This window comes from Maniola jurtina, chromosome Z (genome assembly GCF_905333055.1).
Source record: "Maniola jurtina chromosome Z, ilManJurt1.1, whole genome shotgun sequence".
Taxonomy (NCBI): Eukaryota; Metazoa; Arthropoda; class Insecta; order Lepidoptera; family Nymphalidae; genus Maniola; species Maniola jurtina.
In genome coordinates this window covers 12395407-12408932 of record NC_060058.1, presented here as the reverse complement: position 1 = coordinate 12408932, position 13526 = coordinate 12395407, and the positions used below count along the sequence as shown (strand labels likewise).

The following is a 13526-nucleotide window of genomic DNA, read 5'->3' as shown; positions in this document are numbered from 1 at the left end:
ATCAAAGTTCAGTTTTATCATGTAATATAAAACTTCCCGACAGCGCGGGCGTTTTCTGCGGTATTTAAAACAGTTCGGGTTTGTTACAAAGCTGAACTTTCAAGCGCACTTCTAGAATTTTTAAATAGAATATCGATTAAACTTTCTTATAAAAAGCTTGCTGAAGCTTTCGTGTGATTGTGTTACCTACATCACTTTTACTCCAACGCTTCTTTATACAAACGTAAACCTAAGTTGAATAATCGTTCTTTAAAACTAAGCCACATGTTATAGCAATCTATGACATGTGGCTTAGTTTTTTTTTTAAAACCGGCCAAGTGCGAGTCAGACTCGCGCACTGAGGATTCCGTACTCGGGTATTTTTCCAACATTTTGTACGATAAATCAAAAACTATTATGCATAAAAATAAATAAAAATCTGTTTTAGAATGAACAGGTAAAACCCTTTCATATGATACCCCACTTGGTATAGTTATCTTACTTTGAAAATTGAAACACATTTTTTTTAAATGATGTAACCACAAATTCGCGGTTTTCAGATTTATTCCTGTATATGTGCTATAAGACCTACCTACCTGCCAAATTTCATGATTCTAGGACAACGGGAAGTACCCTATAGGTTTCTTGACAGACACATAGATAAACAAAGTGATCCTATAAGGGTACCGTTTTTCTTTTTGATGTACAGAACCCTAAAAACGAATATACCTTTTAGATTTATTTATTACCTTCGAGTACTTAGTATGGAAAACTCCTTGATTCAGGTTTCCTCACGATTTTTAGTGATATAATTGACGTTTTCTACCAATGATAATGTCAATAATGTAGAGTAAATTATAATAATCGTCACAGCAGGGTTAAAACTTTCACCAGAGAGTGGCGAAGTCTCAATTATTATGAAGGGCAAACACAAAGTTGTCTCATAAAGTTGCCTCATTACCTTCATCAGTTAATGTTTCTGTTTTCATTTTTAACCCCCGACGCAAAAAGAGGGGTGTTATTAACCCCCGACCCAAAAAGAGGGGTGTTATAAGTTTGACGTGTGTATCTGTGTATCTGTGTGTCTGTGTATCTGTGTATCTGTCTGTGGCATCGTAGCGCCTAAACGAATGAACCGATTTTAATTTAGTTTTTTTTGTTTGAAAGGTGGCTTGATCGAGAGTGTTCTTAGCTATAATCTAAAAAAATTGGTTCAGCCGTTTAAGAGTTATCAGCTCTTTTCTAGTTTTCTTGTAGAAAAGAAGGTTACATAATCGTTAGGTTCATAATATTATGTCAATAGACAAATGTCAAGCTGTCAAGATGGACGTTGCCTAAATACATAATTATTTATTTGAAAATGATGTTTTGGAAAACTCAAATACTTTGGATCGTCGGGGGTGTTATAAATTTTTAATTTACACTTGTAAGTTTGACGTGTGTATCTGTGTATCTGTGTGTCTGTGTATCTGTGTATCTGTCTGTGGCACCATAGCGCCTAAACTAATGAACCGATTTTAATTTAGTTTTTTTTGTTTGAAAGGTGGCTTGATCGAGAGTGTTCTTAGCTATAATCCAAGAAAATCGGTTCAGCCGTTTGAAAGTTATCAGCTCTTTTCTAGTTAGTGTAACCTTCACTTGTCGGGGGTGTTATAAATTTTTAATTTACACTTGCATTTATTATAATATTTCCACACAAAAATATGTACCGATACCTCGGATTAAGATACCACCAAACGTTATTAACATTACCGATTATTATGTCACTCAGCGCTTGCTTAGGCAGATACCTCACCGCATCACTCGTTAAAAGTTCCAAAGCGTACCTATGTGATGCGACAAAATTACTGTTGTATTTATTTAATTCTTTTATGGATGGTGAATTCTATCTATACCTATCTACTACTCAATACCTACTCAAATCTTACCTACGATGCCCGCGACTTTGTTGCCAGATATAGGTTTTTAACCGACTTCAAAAAAAGGAGGAGGTTCTCAATTCGTCGGAATCTTTTTTTTTTTAATCCGTAGGAACACTTAGGTTTTCCTAGATAAAATTTCAAGCTGATGTATCTCCATTCCAAACAGCCAAATCCGTCCAGTAGTTTTTGCGTGAAATAGTAGCAAACTCACACACACATACAAACTTTCACTGCTGTGTTTGTTTGTTAGTTTGTCTTTCAACCATGGAGTTATGGAGTTACACACTTGATTTTTTGCGTGTGTATAGGTCGCCAGACCTGGAGACTGACTTAAGCTACATTTTTATCCCGGAAATGAAAAAGCTCCCACGGTATTTTTAAAAACATAAAATCTATCGGATGAAATTGCGGGTATTAGCTAGTTTTACATATTATTATACATTAGTAGACATTGGCCTGTTTTACATCGCAAGCTGGCATTCTTCGGAGACGGATCCCTAAAAAGCTTATATCAGTTGCAGAGTCGTACACTATATGTATTACAATGTGATTACAATGTAGGGAGATGTCCCTCGCAAGGTCTCTCATTAAAAGTTTAACTGAATTCCGTAAATAAACAGAGTTATTCGCACATTTCTGGGCCCTTTTGTTACAGTAGATACCTACGTTTTGAATTTAGAGTTGTCCCAATTTGTGAGACATATTGTTATTGTACTATAATACTAAGAATAGTTTCTATAGAACCACATATACTCTATCAACCCTTATTGTTTTTAACCCCCGACCCAAAAAGAGGGGTGTTATAAGTTTGACGTGTGTATTTGTGTATCTGCGTATCTGTGTGTCTGTGTATCTGTGTTTCTGTGTATCTGTGTATCTGTCTGTGGCATCGTAGCGCCAAACGAATGAACCGATTTTAATTTACTTTTTTTTGTTTGAAAGGTGGCTTGATCGAGAGTGTTCTTAGCTACAATCCAAAAAAAATGGTTCAGCAGTTTAAAAGTTATCAGCTATTTTCTAGTTTTCTTGTAGAAAAGAAGGTTAGATAACCCTTAGGTTCATAATATTCAAGTGTCAATTGACAAATGTCAAGCTGTCAAGATGGACGTTGCCTAGATATACATAATTATTTATTTGAAAATGATTTGTCGGGGGTGTTGAAAATTTTTAATTTACACTTGTAAATATTTACGTATAGAAATAACCAAACATAAAATTTCTTCCAGGAGTAGGTATGTAACTGTAAAAGCAGTTTAGGGAAGTTAAAAGGGTACCTACTTTACGTACTTTATATTTTTGCATCGTGTTGACGTTTTGAGTGTTAATGGTTAGAAAGTTAAAATGAAAGTCGAGATATTTTTTTTGTTATTACTTCTTTTTCATGATTTTTTTTAATTGAAAATATTACAATAAAATTTAAAGCTAACCTCATCTAATTACTGTACAAATCATGCCCACGTGGAGTGGTGCCAAGAATACTGGCTGCATTTCCGCACGACGGCCAGGCTGATCAGTTGCGCAAATAATGTGCCAGATGTTATTCCTGCATATTTATCAAGACATTTCGCCTAAAATAAAAAACCAACAATGACAGTATTAAAGGCCTACGCAAATTCAATTTTCAGTCCGTGCATATTTACGATATATTTTTGCAAAAGTAATTTCCGTACAATTTGAATCTTGACGCTTACCTATGTAAGCGTCAAGATTCAAATTGTATAGGGAGGCCACACGATGCGTTGTGTTGGCGGTGCGGTGCCGCAGCGTCGTCCTATATAAAAATCGTTGCACCATGCCTCACGATGCGTTCCGAAGTGCGTTGCACGTGCACTGCCGCACCGCACGTGCAACTGACTTGGAACCAGAGAGACGACTACTGCGTTGTAACGGGACACTTTTTGCCGGAGTGACAACGCAACCAATACTCAAATCCACAGCGGTGCAGCACCGCAACGCACCGGAAACGCATCGTCTGGCCTCAGTCTTAGTCGTCAATCCGAATGCCAATGGCCCAGACTCCAGAGTCACAGTTTACGAGTTCTGTGACCATTGTTTTGCGTTCATTTTTCTATACAATTAACTTTCTTATTTCCTTATTTCTTACTAGCTGATACCCGCGACTTCATTCGCGTGGCGTTAGCGTTTTAAATCTCATGGGAACTGCTTGATTTTACGGGATAAAAATTAGCCTATGGTAGTAGGTAAGTAACCACTCTCCAGGTCTTTATCTATACCCATGCAAAAAACACGTCGATCCGTTGCTCTGTTGTGAGTTGCAACGTGATTGGGACAAACCAACAAACTCTTTCGTATTTATAATAATATGGGTACTGATGGTTGTCATATGGCTAGTATTGCATAGTGAACGTCTTAATCGTCGCTTGCGTTTAGATAAGAAAGGTCCAAGTCTAATGACCTTTGAACTCAGAAAACTCTAGTAATTTTGTCTGATCCGAGCAGCATACAAATTGCCACATGACGGGAAAATGGGAAAGTAGAAAAATTGTTTAAGCTTGTAATATAACTATTACATGAATACTATGACTAAGTTTTTAAACAGTCCTCGTATACAGCAAGGAAAAAACCGGGACCGTCCATCGTACAAAAAACAACACTTTTATATTTTTTATTTTCACGGCAGCCATTTTACTATTATTTTTGCTAGAGCGGCAATAGAGTTACATATTCTGTGTTTCTCTCCTCTAACGGTTCATGAGATACAGCCTGCTGACAGAACGAACGCACGGAGAACGAAGCTTAGTAATAGAGTCCCGATGGCACCGTTCGGGTACGGAACCCTAGATATTGCCTCCACACCCCCAAGCAGAGGGGTCGTACTTTTATTACGAGCAAAAGCAGTCATTTAGCCGTAATTAAAAGACGTATTTTTTGCGCAGTCGGGGTGCTGGTGACAGCTTAAATAACGGGCTCAATCGGCTACCGAAATAATTTACCTTGATACTAGTTATACTTACTATTAAGCTTATACAGGATGCAATCAGAACGCTAGCAAAAGCTTATTATACAACCTAAACATAATTCTATGCCAAAAATAATAATCATTTGCCTTATCGTGTAGTTTTCAAATACGCAATGTATAGCGTGTAAAACTCGGAGCCATTGCCCCACCTACGAAGCGACATAGATCCCGAGTAGTCTATCTACGCAACGTTCGTGGACATCTAACGTCAGTCAGATGTTTTATTTACAATATATTGTGATCTTTTAAAAAGTAAGAGAAGTTTATTCGTGTTGCACTGCAAATGAAATTTTGTAGATAACGTATCTACCTAGGAACTAAAAATGTGTTTGTGGTTTGCCATTTAGTTTCAAAGTTATACACGGGCTCAAGAATTATTTCTAGAACGCGTCTATAAAAAATGATTGAGATTGTTTGAGTTATATATTAGGTAGGTATATAAGAACCAAACTACGCTTGCATGGAGAACGCTGGGGAGTGCGCAAGGGAAACTTCTTTTAATATTCATAATAATAAGTAGGTATTGTATAAAATACAAGTGTAAATTAAAAATTTATAACACCCCCGACGATCCAAAGTATCTGAGATTTCCAAAACATTATTTACAAATAAATAATTATGTATTTAGGCAACGTCCATCTTGACAGCTTCACATTTGTCTATTGACATAATATTATGAACCTAACGGTTATCTAACCTTCTTTTCTACAAGAAAACTAGAAAAGAGCTGATAACTCTTAAACGGCTGAACCAATTTTTTTAGATTATAGCTAAGAACACTCTCGATCAAGCCACCTTTCAAACAAAAAAAACTAAATTAAAATCGGTTCATTCGTTTAGGCGCTACGATGCCACAGACAGATACACAGATACACAGACACACAGATGACACACGTCAAACTTATAACACCCCTCTTTTTGCGTCGGGGGTTAAAAATAAAGGAATTGAAATTTTATTTAAAAATATAATTAAAACCTTGCTTTCAATTGAAATTTAAAAGAATTGTTGTATAAATCGCCAGCAAATATAGAAGCGATAATACAAAGTAAACACGAAGAACAAAGCCAACCGCAACAAAGAAGGAACGTTTGAAGGAATCGTTTGTAATTAGCGAAGTTCATTCTTATTTAAACCTCAATCTGGAATGTCAATCTCGCCGCTCGCGTTTGGATGTTTCTTTAGCAATGTAAATGTTCCACTAGATGGGGCGCTAGTTTTCCAGAGTTCCGTACCTACCCGAAGGGTGCCAACAGGATCCTAAGCCTCCGCTGGACAGCGTCCGTCCTTCTACTACTACTATTAGAGTGCGTTGGAGCATGTTGTTACTATGAAGCGCCCCATCTAGTAGAACATTTATATCGCTGCTTTCATCAAACAAAAATTCTGAATTCTTACACACCATCGGATTATTTTGTGAGGGTGAAAAGATATTGTTATTGAAAACTTTTAATGGATTTATTAAATTATTTATCTTCGCAAAGAAAATATATTGAAACTTTATCCAAACTCGTTTGGAGCCAAATACTTGGTTCGTATTGTTAAATAAAACCGGTCAAGTATAAGTCGGACTTGTACACGAAGGGTTCCGTACTATGGTACAGTACCATGTACCATACACCTTGTACTTTTCAATTTTTTTTATTTGTATGGCGCCCGTTATGAAATTCGGATCTTGGTTTTTAGCGTTCCGTTTTTAGGGTTACGTTAAAAGGACGGCATTCCTACCATTATAGGATTGATGGAAAAGGGGTTACGAACCTCAGTAATGAGGAATACGACTATAGAAAAAGACACAATGTCATCTGCTATCTGTTTGTCGTCCTGCCAGACAGGTCTCTAGTAGTAGTGTAAAGCTGAAATTTTGGTATGTGGTGTAAAACGTAAAATGTTGAATTATAAATTCAATTAAATTATTTTTCAGATGTGATTTTGAACGGAAGTCATGTGACATCTGTTGGTAATGTTTTTAGGAACGCAACCGTGGCGCCACCTCGGAAAACTATCTTGAAAGCGGCCTGCGAGAGTTCGTCTCACTTTGGTTCGGTCGATCTTAGTGTGCGGACGTGTTTTATCAATCTGTCATTATTGCGCTAACTTAGTTTTGTTAAGTATCAAGCCTTAATCATGCAAATAAGGGTTATATTTATTCTTTCTTATAATTTTATTGAGGTTCACTTCTGGTATGCTTATAGATGTAAAAGGAACCGAATTTTTTTCTTATCCCAACAAGCAGTGTAAGCGTTCACTAAAATTGAAATAATGCGTCTTAAATAGATAGTTTAGACGAAATATTTCAGTCCTCTCGAATTTAGAGAAATATGAGAGGACATGCTCGCGATACTCCGGCTCTAAATGTCAAAGTGTTGAACTGAATTGTTTAGGAGTTGAACTTAGAGTAGTCTCTGTGCTACGAGATTAGTTCTTTGAGACAGACGCAGAGGACAGATTATACCATTGTAACTGCAGTTGATTTCAATACCCATGTCAAAAGTATTTTTTTTGGACTTCGTCTGTGTTGGTGTTAGCTGGCGGGCATGTTCTGCCTTTTTGGAGTGTTTTATTTGTTAAAACTGACTGGAAAGCGCTCTAAGGGGGTGCCGTGCGTACGTCGGCGAGCGCCGGCACAGACGGGGTCCATACTTGTATAGTTTAACTAACTTGTTACAAATAACTACAAACTTGACATTGGCTAATCTTTGTAAAGCCAGACGAAAGAAAAAAAAAAGTATTTTTTCAAAGGATTTTTTTAATAGAGACCCTCCAAAATTCGAAAATTCGTAAAATCAACCTCCGCTGTTAGTTTTAAGTTTGCTAACCATTTTAAATTATCGATTAATTATTATTACAGACGAAGTTCGTTCGAGTCACACCTAGAAGCTCCCTCGAGTGAGTTGGAGTCCAGTAGCTTTCGAGATTGCGACTTAGAATATGGGTGCTATACTCAGTAGTGAGCCGGCAATGGGTTGATCATGATGAACTTGCTAGCAACGCGTCACGTACTAAATCAAACAATAGAGTCTGTATATCCGCTTCACCATACTATAGTGAATATATTATGGGACACTCACATTCTGATTGATTGTATTACCTAATTAATTTATTAATGTTGATATTGAAAATTAATTTGCGAGTTTCAGTTAAGTACGTACTTATATGTTTAGTTTGTGGCTTAGGCTAAACCAATAATCATGGTGTACACATACCGCAACGTGGATCGCAATCCAGATATACTCTGGCATTAGCTGTTAAAGAGCGATTACGCACTCATCCGATCCGAGTCCGTAAAAATAATATCTTCTCGTCATCCGTGACAATATCTCGGATGTGCCTTGAATTCACATCGGACGTATGACGTAGATATGTCAAAGATCCACTGAATAGCTTGGATTTGGATCAGAGATGGGAATAATGCGTAAACAACATCCGAGTTCGGTCCGAGTTTTTTATATCCGTTTTTTCACGGATTCGGATCGGATGAGTGCGTGATCGCTCTTACAGTGTCGTTATTCGTAGGATACGATTAGTTAGGCTTCTTAACATAGTGCTTTGGCACTATGTAAAGAAGCTTAAGTAATCGTATCACCACTAGACTCTCACTGCTTTTACACAAACCACTTTTTTTAAACCATTGACTTCTTATTCGGGGGGTCCAGGATTCGATCTCGGGCACGCCTACTTTTCGCAATTATGTGCGTTTTAAGCTAAGGCATCCTGAGGAAATCTGTATGCCTGAAAATTCCTCATATTGTTCTCAAAGGTGTGTAAAGGTTGCCAATGTAGCGATTTTCCTCCTCATTTTTAATAATTCTAACCGCGAGGATATGGATCCCTTCCGGCATCAGATTTGTCCTCCGATTTTAATATGCGCCTTGAAGTCAAGAGACAATAGGTATTTTCTAGGCAAGCGCGCTTCATCTTAGGCGTGGTGGACTACTTATAGCTTAAACCCTTATCTTCAATTTCTTTGAGTAGTGAGGAGACCCATTTAGAGCTGGATAGACATGGGAGCTTTACCGCGATCTTAGAAGCTCGCTGGGAATCATTGCAAGACCGCGTTTCACTCGCGGAGCGCCGCCCGCGAGTGAAACCGTCGAAGTGTCACCCGTAAGCTTAGATACGGGCTACGGCTCGCTCGTCAATCAGACCCTAGAGACCCTTGTCATAAAGACGAATCGATTGACACCCCATTTATCTAAATCTGCCCAAGGGGTCGCTAAAGATAGACAGGCCTTTCTATATTATAGGTAGGTACCTACCTCTATACAATTTTTTTTATTATTCAATTACAATTTAGCCCTTGACTGTCAATCTAGTGGTAAAGTGACGATGCAGTTCTTAAGATGGAAGTGACTAACAAGAACAGACCAGAGACAATTTAGAAATTACACTCCGAAATTCTGTGGGTAAAAATTAACGTAAAATTGTTTATAAAATTTGAATTCAAATTTATTACAGCACTCAAACAACCTTAATCTTCGAAATGTTCGCCAAAAACATCACAAAGCTAATATAAAATGTTGTTTGGAGGTTCCCGCATAAATATATTATTATTTTTGTTCCTTTGAATGTCCTCAGTCGAGAAACGGGAGCGCGTCGGAATCCCTAATGTAGAACGGATTCAAAACATACAACAAGCTTCATAAAGCGTCTTTGATTCCGTGTGAATACGACGAACTCTCTAGCTCAAGGGCTTACAAAAGCCCGAGTTCGATTCACCGCTGCGCTGGAGCTAATTGTTAATTTGTGATCTTTTTTTTATATTTTATATAGTAGGTACTAGCCGATGCCCGCGACTTCGCCCGCGTGGATTTAGGGTTTTTGAAATCCCGTGGGAACTCTTTGATTTTCCGGGATAAAAAGTAGCCTATGTGCTAATCCAGGATATTATCTATCTCCATTCCAAATTTCAGCCAAATCCGTCCAGTAGTTTTTGCGTGAAGGAGTAACAAACATACACACACACACACACACACACACATACAAACTTTCGCCTTTATAATATTAGTGTGATAATATTATATATCGGCTATATGAAATCGTGTTATAAGCTGTCATTACGTGTACTTTTAACAAATAGACATCTAGGCAAGCGCACTCCTTCTTAGACTGAATCATGACTTGCCTTCAGGCCCAAGATGTTGAATCCCTAAAATGTTGAATTGATCACTTGCCAGCAGGTGTGATTGCCGCCAAGCGTTAGTAGGTATATAAAAAAAGTTTTCATTTGGTCTTTTGTTCCTACTGTAAAAATTTATTTCATGCAATTACACCATTTTGTTCACCTGCACCTAAAATCTTAATCAAGCACCAATTAGTAATCTAAAGCAGAAAAATAAACCCCAAGCAAAAGAATTAGCAGTCGCCTCTAGAGATAAATTGTTGGCCATTTAGCTGTGGCCAGCGCAGCGGCTCCCGGAGATAATGGTACCCCATTACTGATACAATATGTGAAGCGAAACAAACGTTAACGTACGGTACGTCGAAAATGCATTTCGCCCGATTAGGTTCTAATTCCGTAGAGTTGAATACCGTTCCTCTTTCTGCCTACGTAAGCACGTAACTTACAATTAGGTCTATTTTCTTGGTTTTAGTATGTTTCTAGCTTTTTGTCCAACTGCGGCAAACTTCAAAAGGAGGGTTATATGTTTGACCTGTATGTATGTAGGTATGTATGTGCGTCCGTTCCTATGTCTGTTCGTAACTACACAACGGTTTCATCGATTTTGATAAATGATACGTCACTATATTTATCTTGTTGGCGCGAGTGTCACTCGGTACATATAATTCTTCAAAAAATGAAGAAAAATTGAAGAAAATTCCACTCAATCAATTTCGGGGCGCATAGTTAGGTAGGTAGGGTAAAAACTTTAATTTAGAAAGAAATATTTCGACATAGTTAGGCAAGGCTATTCGATTAGATTACCTTCTGCTAAAAGTTTAAACAAGGGTTCGTGGAATATTAATCATTTTGGAATAATTAGATTAGGAGCAAAGCGACGACGATTCCCTAAATATTACTTATTCATGTTTTAGAACGAAAACCAAATAATGATGACAAAAATATTATCATATCAATTCCATCAATTACTTACTTAAATTAAAAATGCGAAAGTGTTTCTATCTGATAGCTTTTCACGGCCCATCCGTTTATCCGATAACTCATAACTCTGGTTCGCGTTATTCGCGTGGTTCTGATAATCTTACGAAATTTGAAAAATACGCTAAGCTCGTGCATGTAATGATAATCTTTAATTTTCAAATTTTTACTATAAACCATTTGTTAGATACAGATGTCTGAAAAATGCATAAATAAATACCTACTCACTGACTCCATAGATACCCCACACGTAAGTATGGGTTTGATGAAAAAAAAAATTTTGACTTTTAGTTCTAAGTATGGGGAACCCCCAAAATTTAATGGTTTTTTTTCTATTTTTGTGTGAAAATCTTAATGTGGTTCACAGAATATATCTACTTACCAAGTTTCAACAGTATAGTTCTTATAGTTTCGGAAAAAGGTGGCTGTAACATAAGGCAGACAGACAGACATGACGAATCTGTAAGGGTTCCGTTTTTTGCCATTTGGCTACGGAACCCTAAAAACTAATCTATGTACAAAAGTTCCTACAGCAACCTTTTGAAACAATAATATAAAAATAAATTATAGAATTAAAAAGTGTTATTTCTTGTTCGATGGTACGGAACCCTTCGCGCGCGAGATCAACTCGCACTTGACCGATTTTTTTTCTGATTTTTTAACTTTTTTTGTTGCAGGTCGTTGCGAAACGCCGGCTCGTGTTAGAGACAGGGGCGCAGACAATGTGCACCAATGTTTAGGAAGGGGCGCAAGGTCCGCTACATCCGCGTGATCCTCAAGGCAGGCGCGTGGAAGCGCGTGCCGATGAAGCTGCTGAAGTGGCGCCGCAGCATGCCGTCCACCAAGCGATACGACCTCGTGCCCAACGACGAGTACGATACCAGGATCCCTTTGCATCCCGACGAGGCCTTTGAGTACGGGATCACTTTTCATGCCAAGGTAAGCTCATCTCGCGGCAATACCAAGGCAGGTGCATGGAAATGTGTGCCCATGATGCAGCCGAAATGGCCGCAGCATGCCACCCACCAAGTAATACGACCTCGTAAGTCGTGGTCAACGATGAGTATGACACCAGGATTCCCCAGATCCCAATGAGGCCTTTGAGTACAGTATCACTTTTCATGCTAAGGAAACCTCATTTTGTAAAACCTTCTTGTCAAAGCAGGTGTTTCGAAGTGTTGTCCATGACACTGCCTAAGAGATACGACTGCGTTAATAAGATGAGTATGATGCCAGGATTCCCCTGCATCACAATAAGCCCTTCAAGGCGGAATCACTTCATTCATGTAAGGAGCCCAGTATATCAAGGTGTCAACATTCGATATTTTTAACCCCCGACCCAAAAAGAGGAGTGTTATAAGTTTGACGTGTGTATCTGTGTGTCTGTGTATCTGTGTATCTGTCTGTGGCACCGTAGCGCCTAAACTAATGAACCGATTTTAATTTAGTTTTTTTTGTTTGAAAGGTGGCTTGATCGAGAGTGTTCTTAGCTATAATCCAAGAAAATCGGTTCAGCCGTTTGAAAGTTATCAGCTCTTTTCTAGTTACTGTAACCTTCACTTGTCGGGGGTGTTATAAATTTTCAATTTACACTTGTTAGTTTTATAAAAACTATGCACAAACACGAAGCTTTACCTATGAACCAAATAGAAAAAGGACTCACAAATCTTGCTATTGTTCGTTTATAAGTTTAAAAAACGCCCGAACTGGTTTGGCTCTTGAAGCTTTTCGAATCGGACTTGTTTCATGTGATATTAAAACAAGGTCGACTGCTTTTTTAAGTTGCACGTTATATGTGGTTTCGAGAATCACAATAATTGAAAATAAGGCTGCAGTCTATTGGACTAAGAGCCAGCGAGTGTCAGACCTCCGTTATTTTATAACCACCACTATCCAAACTTACAATAAATAAGAGAAACTTTCAGCTTTTATAAAATAACGAAAACCCTGCTCTCTCTGGCTCTCTGTCTCTCTATAGAAATAATAGGCGTATTAAGGGCTAAGGATATAATGTCAACTAAGGATGTGACTGATTAAGCTAATAGAAATGGTAACTACTGTCACGGTCTGGTCGTCGTCAATCGATAGAGGTCAATTACTGAATATAATATAGGCATTTAGCAGAATATCACAGAGCTTGAAGAAATAAGTGTAAATTCAAAATTTATAACACCCCCGACAAGTGAAGGTTACAGTAACTAGAAAAGAGCTGTTAACTTTCAAACGGCTGAACCGATTTTCTTGGATTATAGCTAAGAACACTCTCGATCAAGCCACCTTTCAAACAAAACCTTTCAAACTAAATTAAAATCGGTTCATTAGTTTAGACGCTACGATGCCACAGACAAATACACAGATACAAAGATACACAGATAAACACCCCTCTTTTTGGGTCGGGGGTTAAAAAGGGGGATAGACATGGATGTTTACCGTGACCCACTCAAAAGCATACAACGAGCATAAAATGACGAAGTTCTGACCCCCGCGGGCTCCTCCATAACAAATTCATACATTTTCATTGGTGTATGTCAAGAAGGAACATTGTGT

General features: G+C 38.0%; 1 protein-coding gene across 1 annotated transcript in view; it reads left to right on the top strand.

The window, feature by feature from the left end:
- Positions 1-13526, top strand: part of LOC123880049 (carboxyl-terminal PDZ ligand of neuronal nitric oxide synthase protein) — a 163325-nt gene that overhangs the window by 48930 nt on the left and 100869 nt on the right. Inside the window, exon 2 of the mRNA XM_045927935.1 lies at positions 11657-11918. Within this exon, the coding sequence (XP_045783891.1) occupies positions 11712-11918 (207 nt within the window). The 5' untranslated portion in view covers positions 11657-11711. The remainder of the gene's footprint in view (positions 1-11656; positions 11919-13526) is intronic.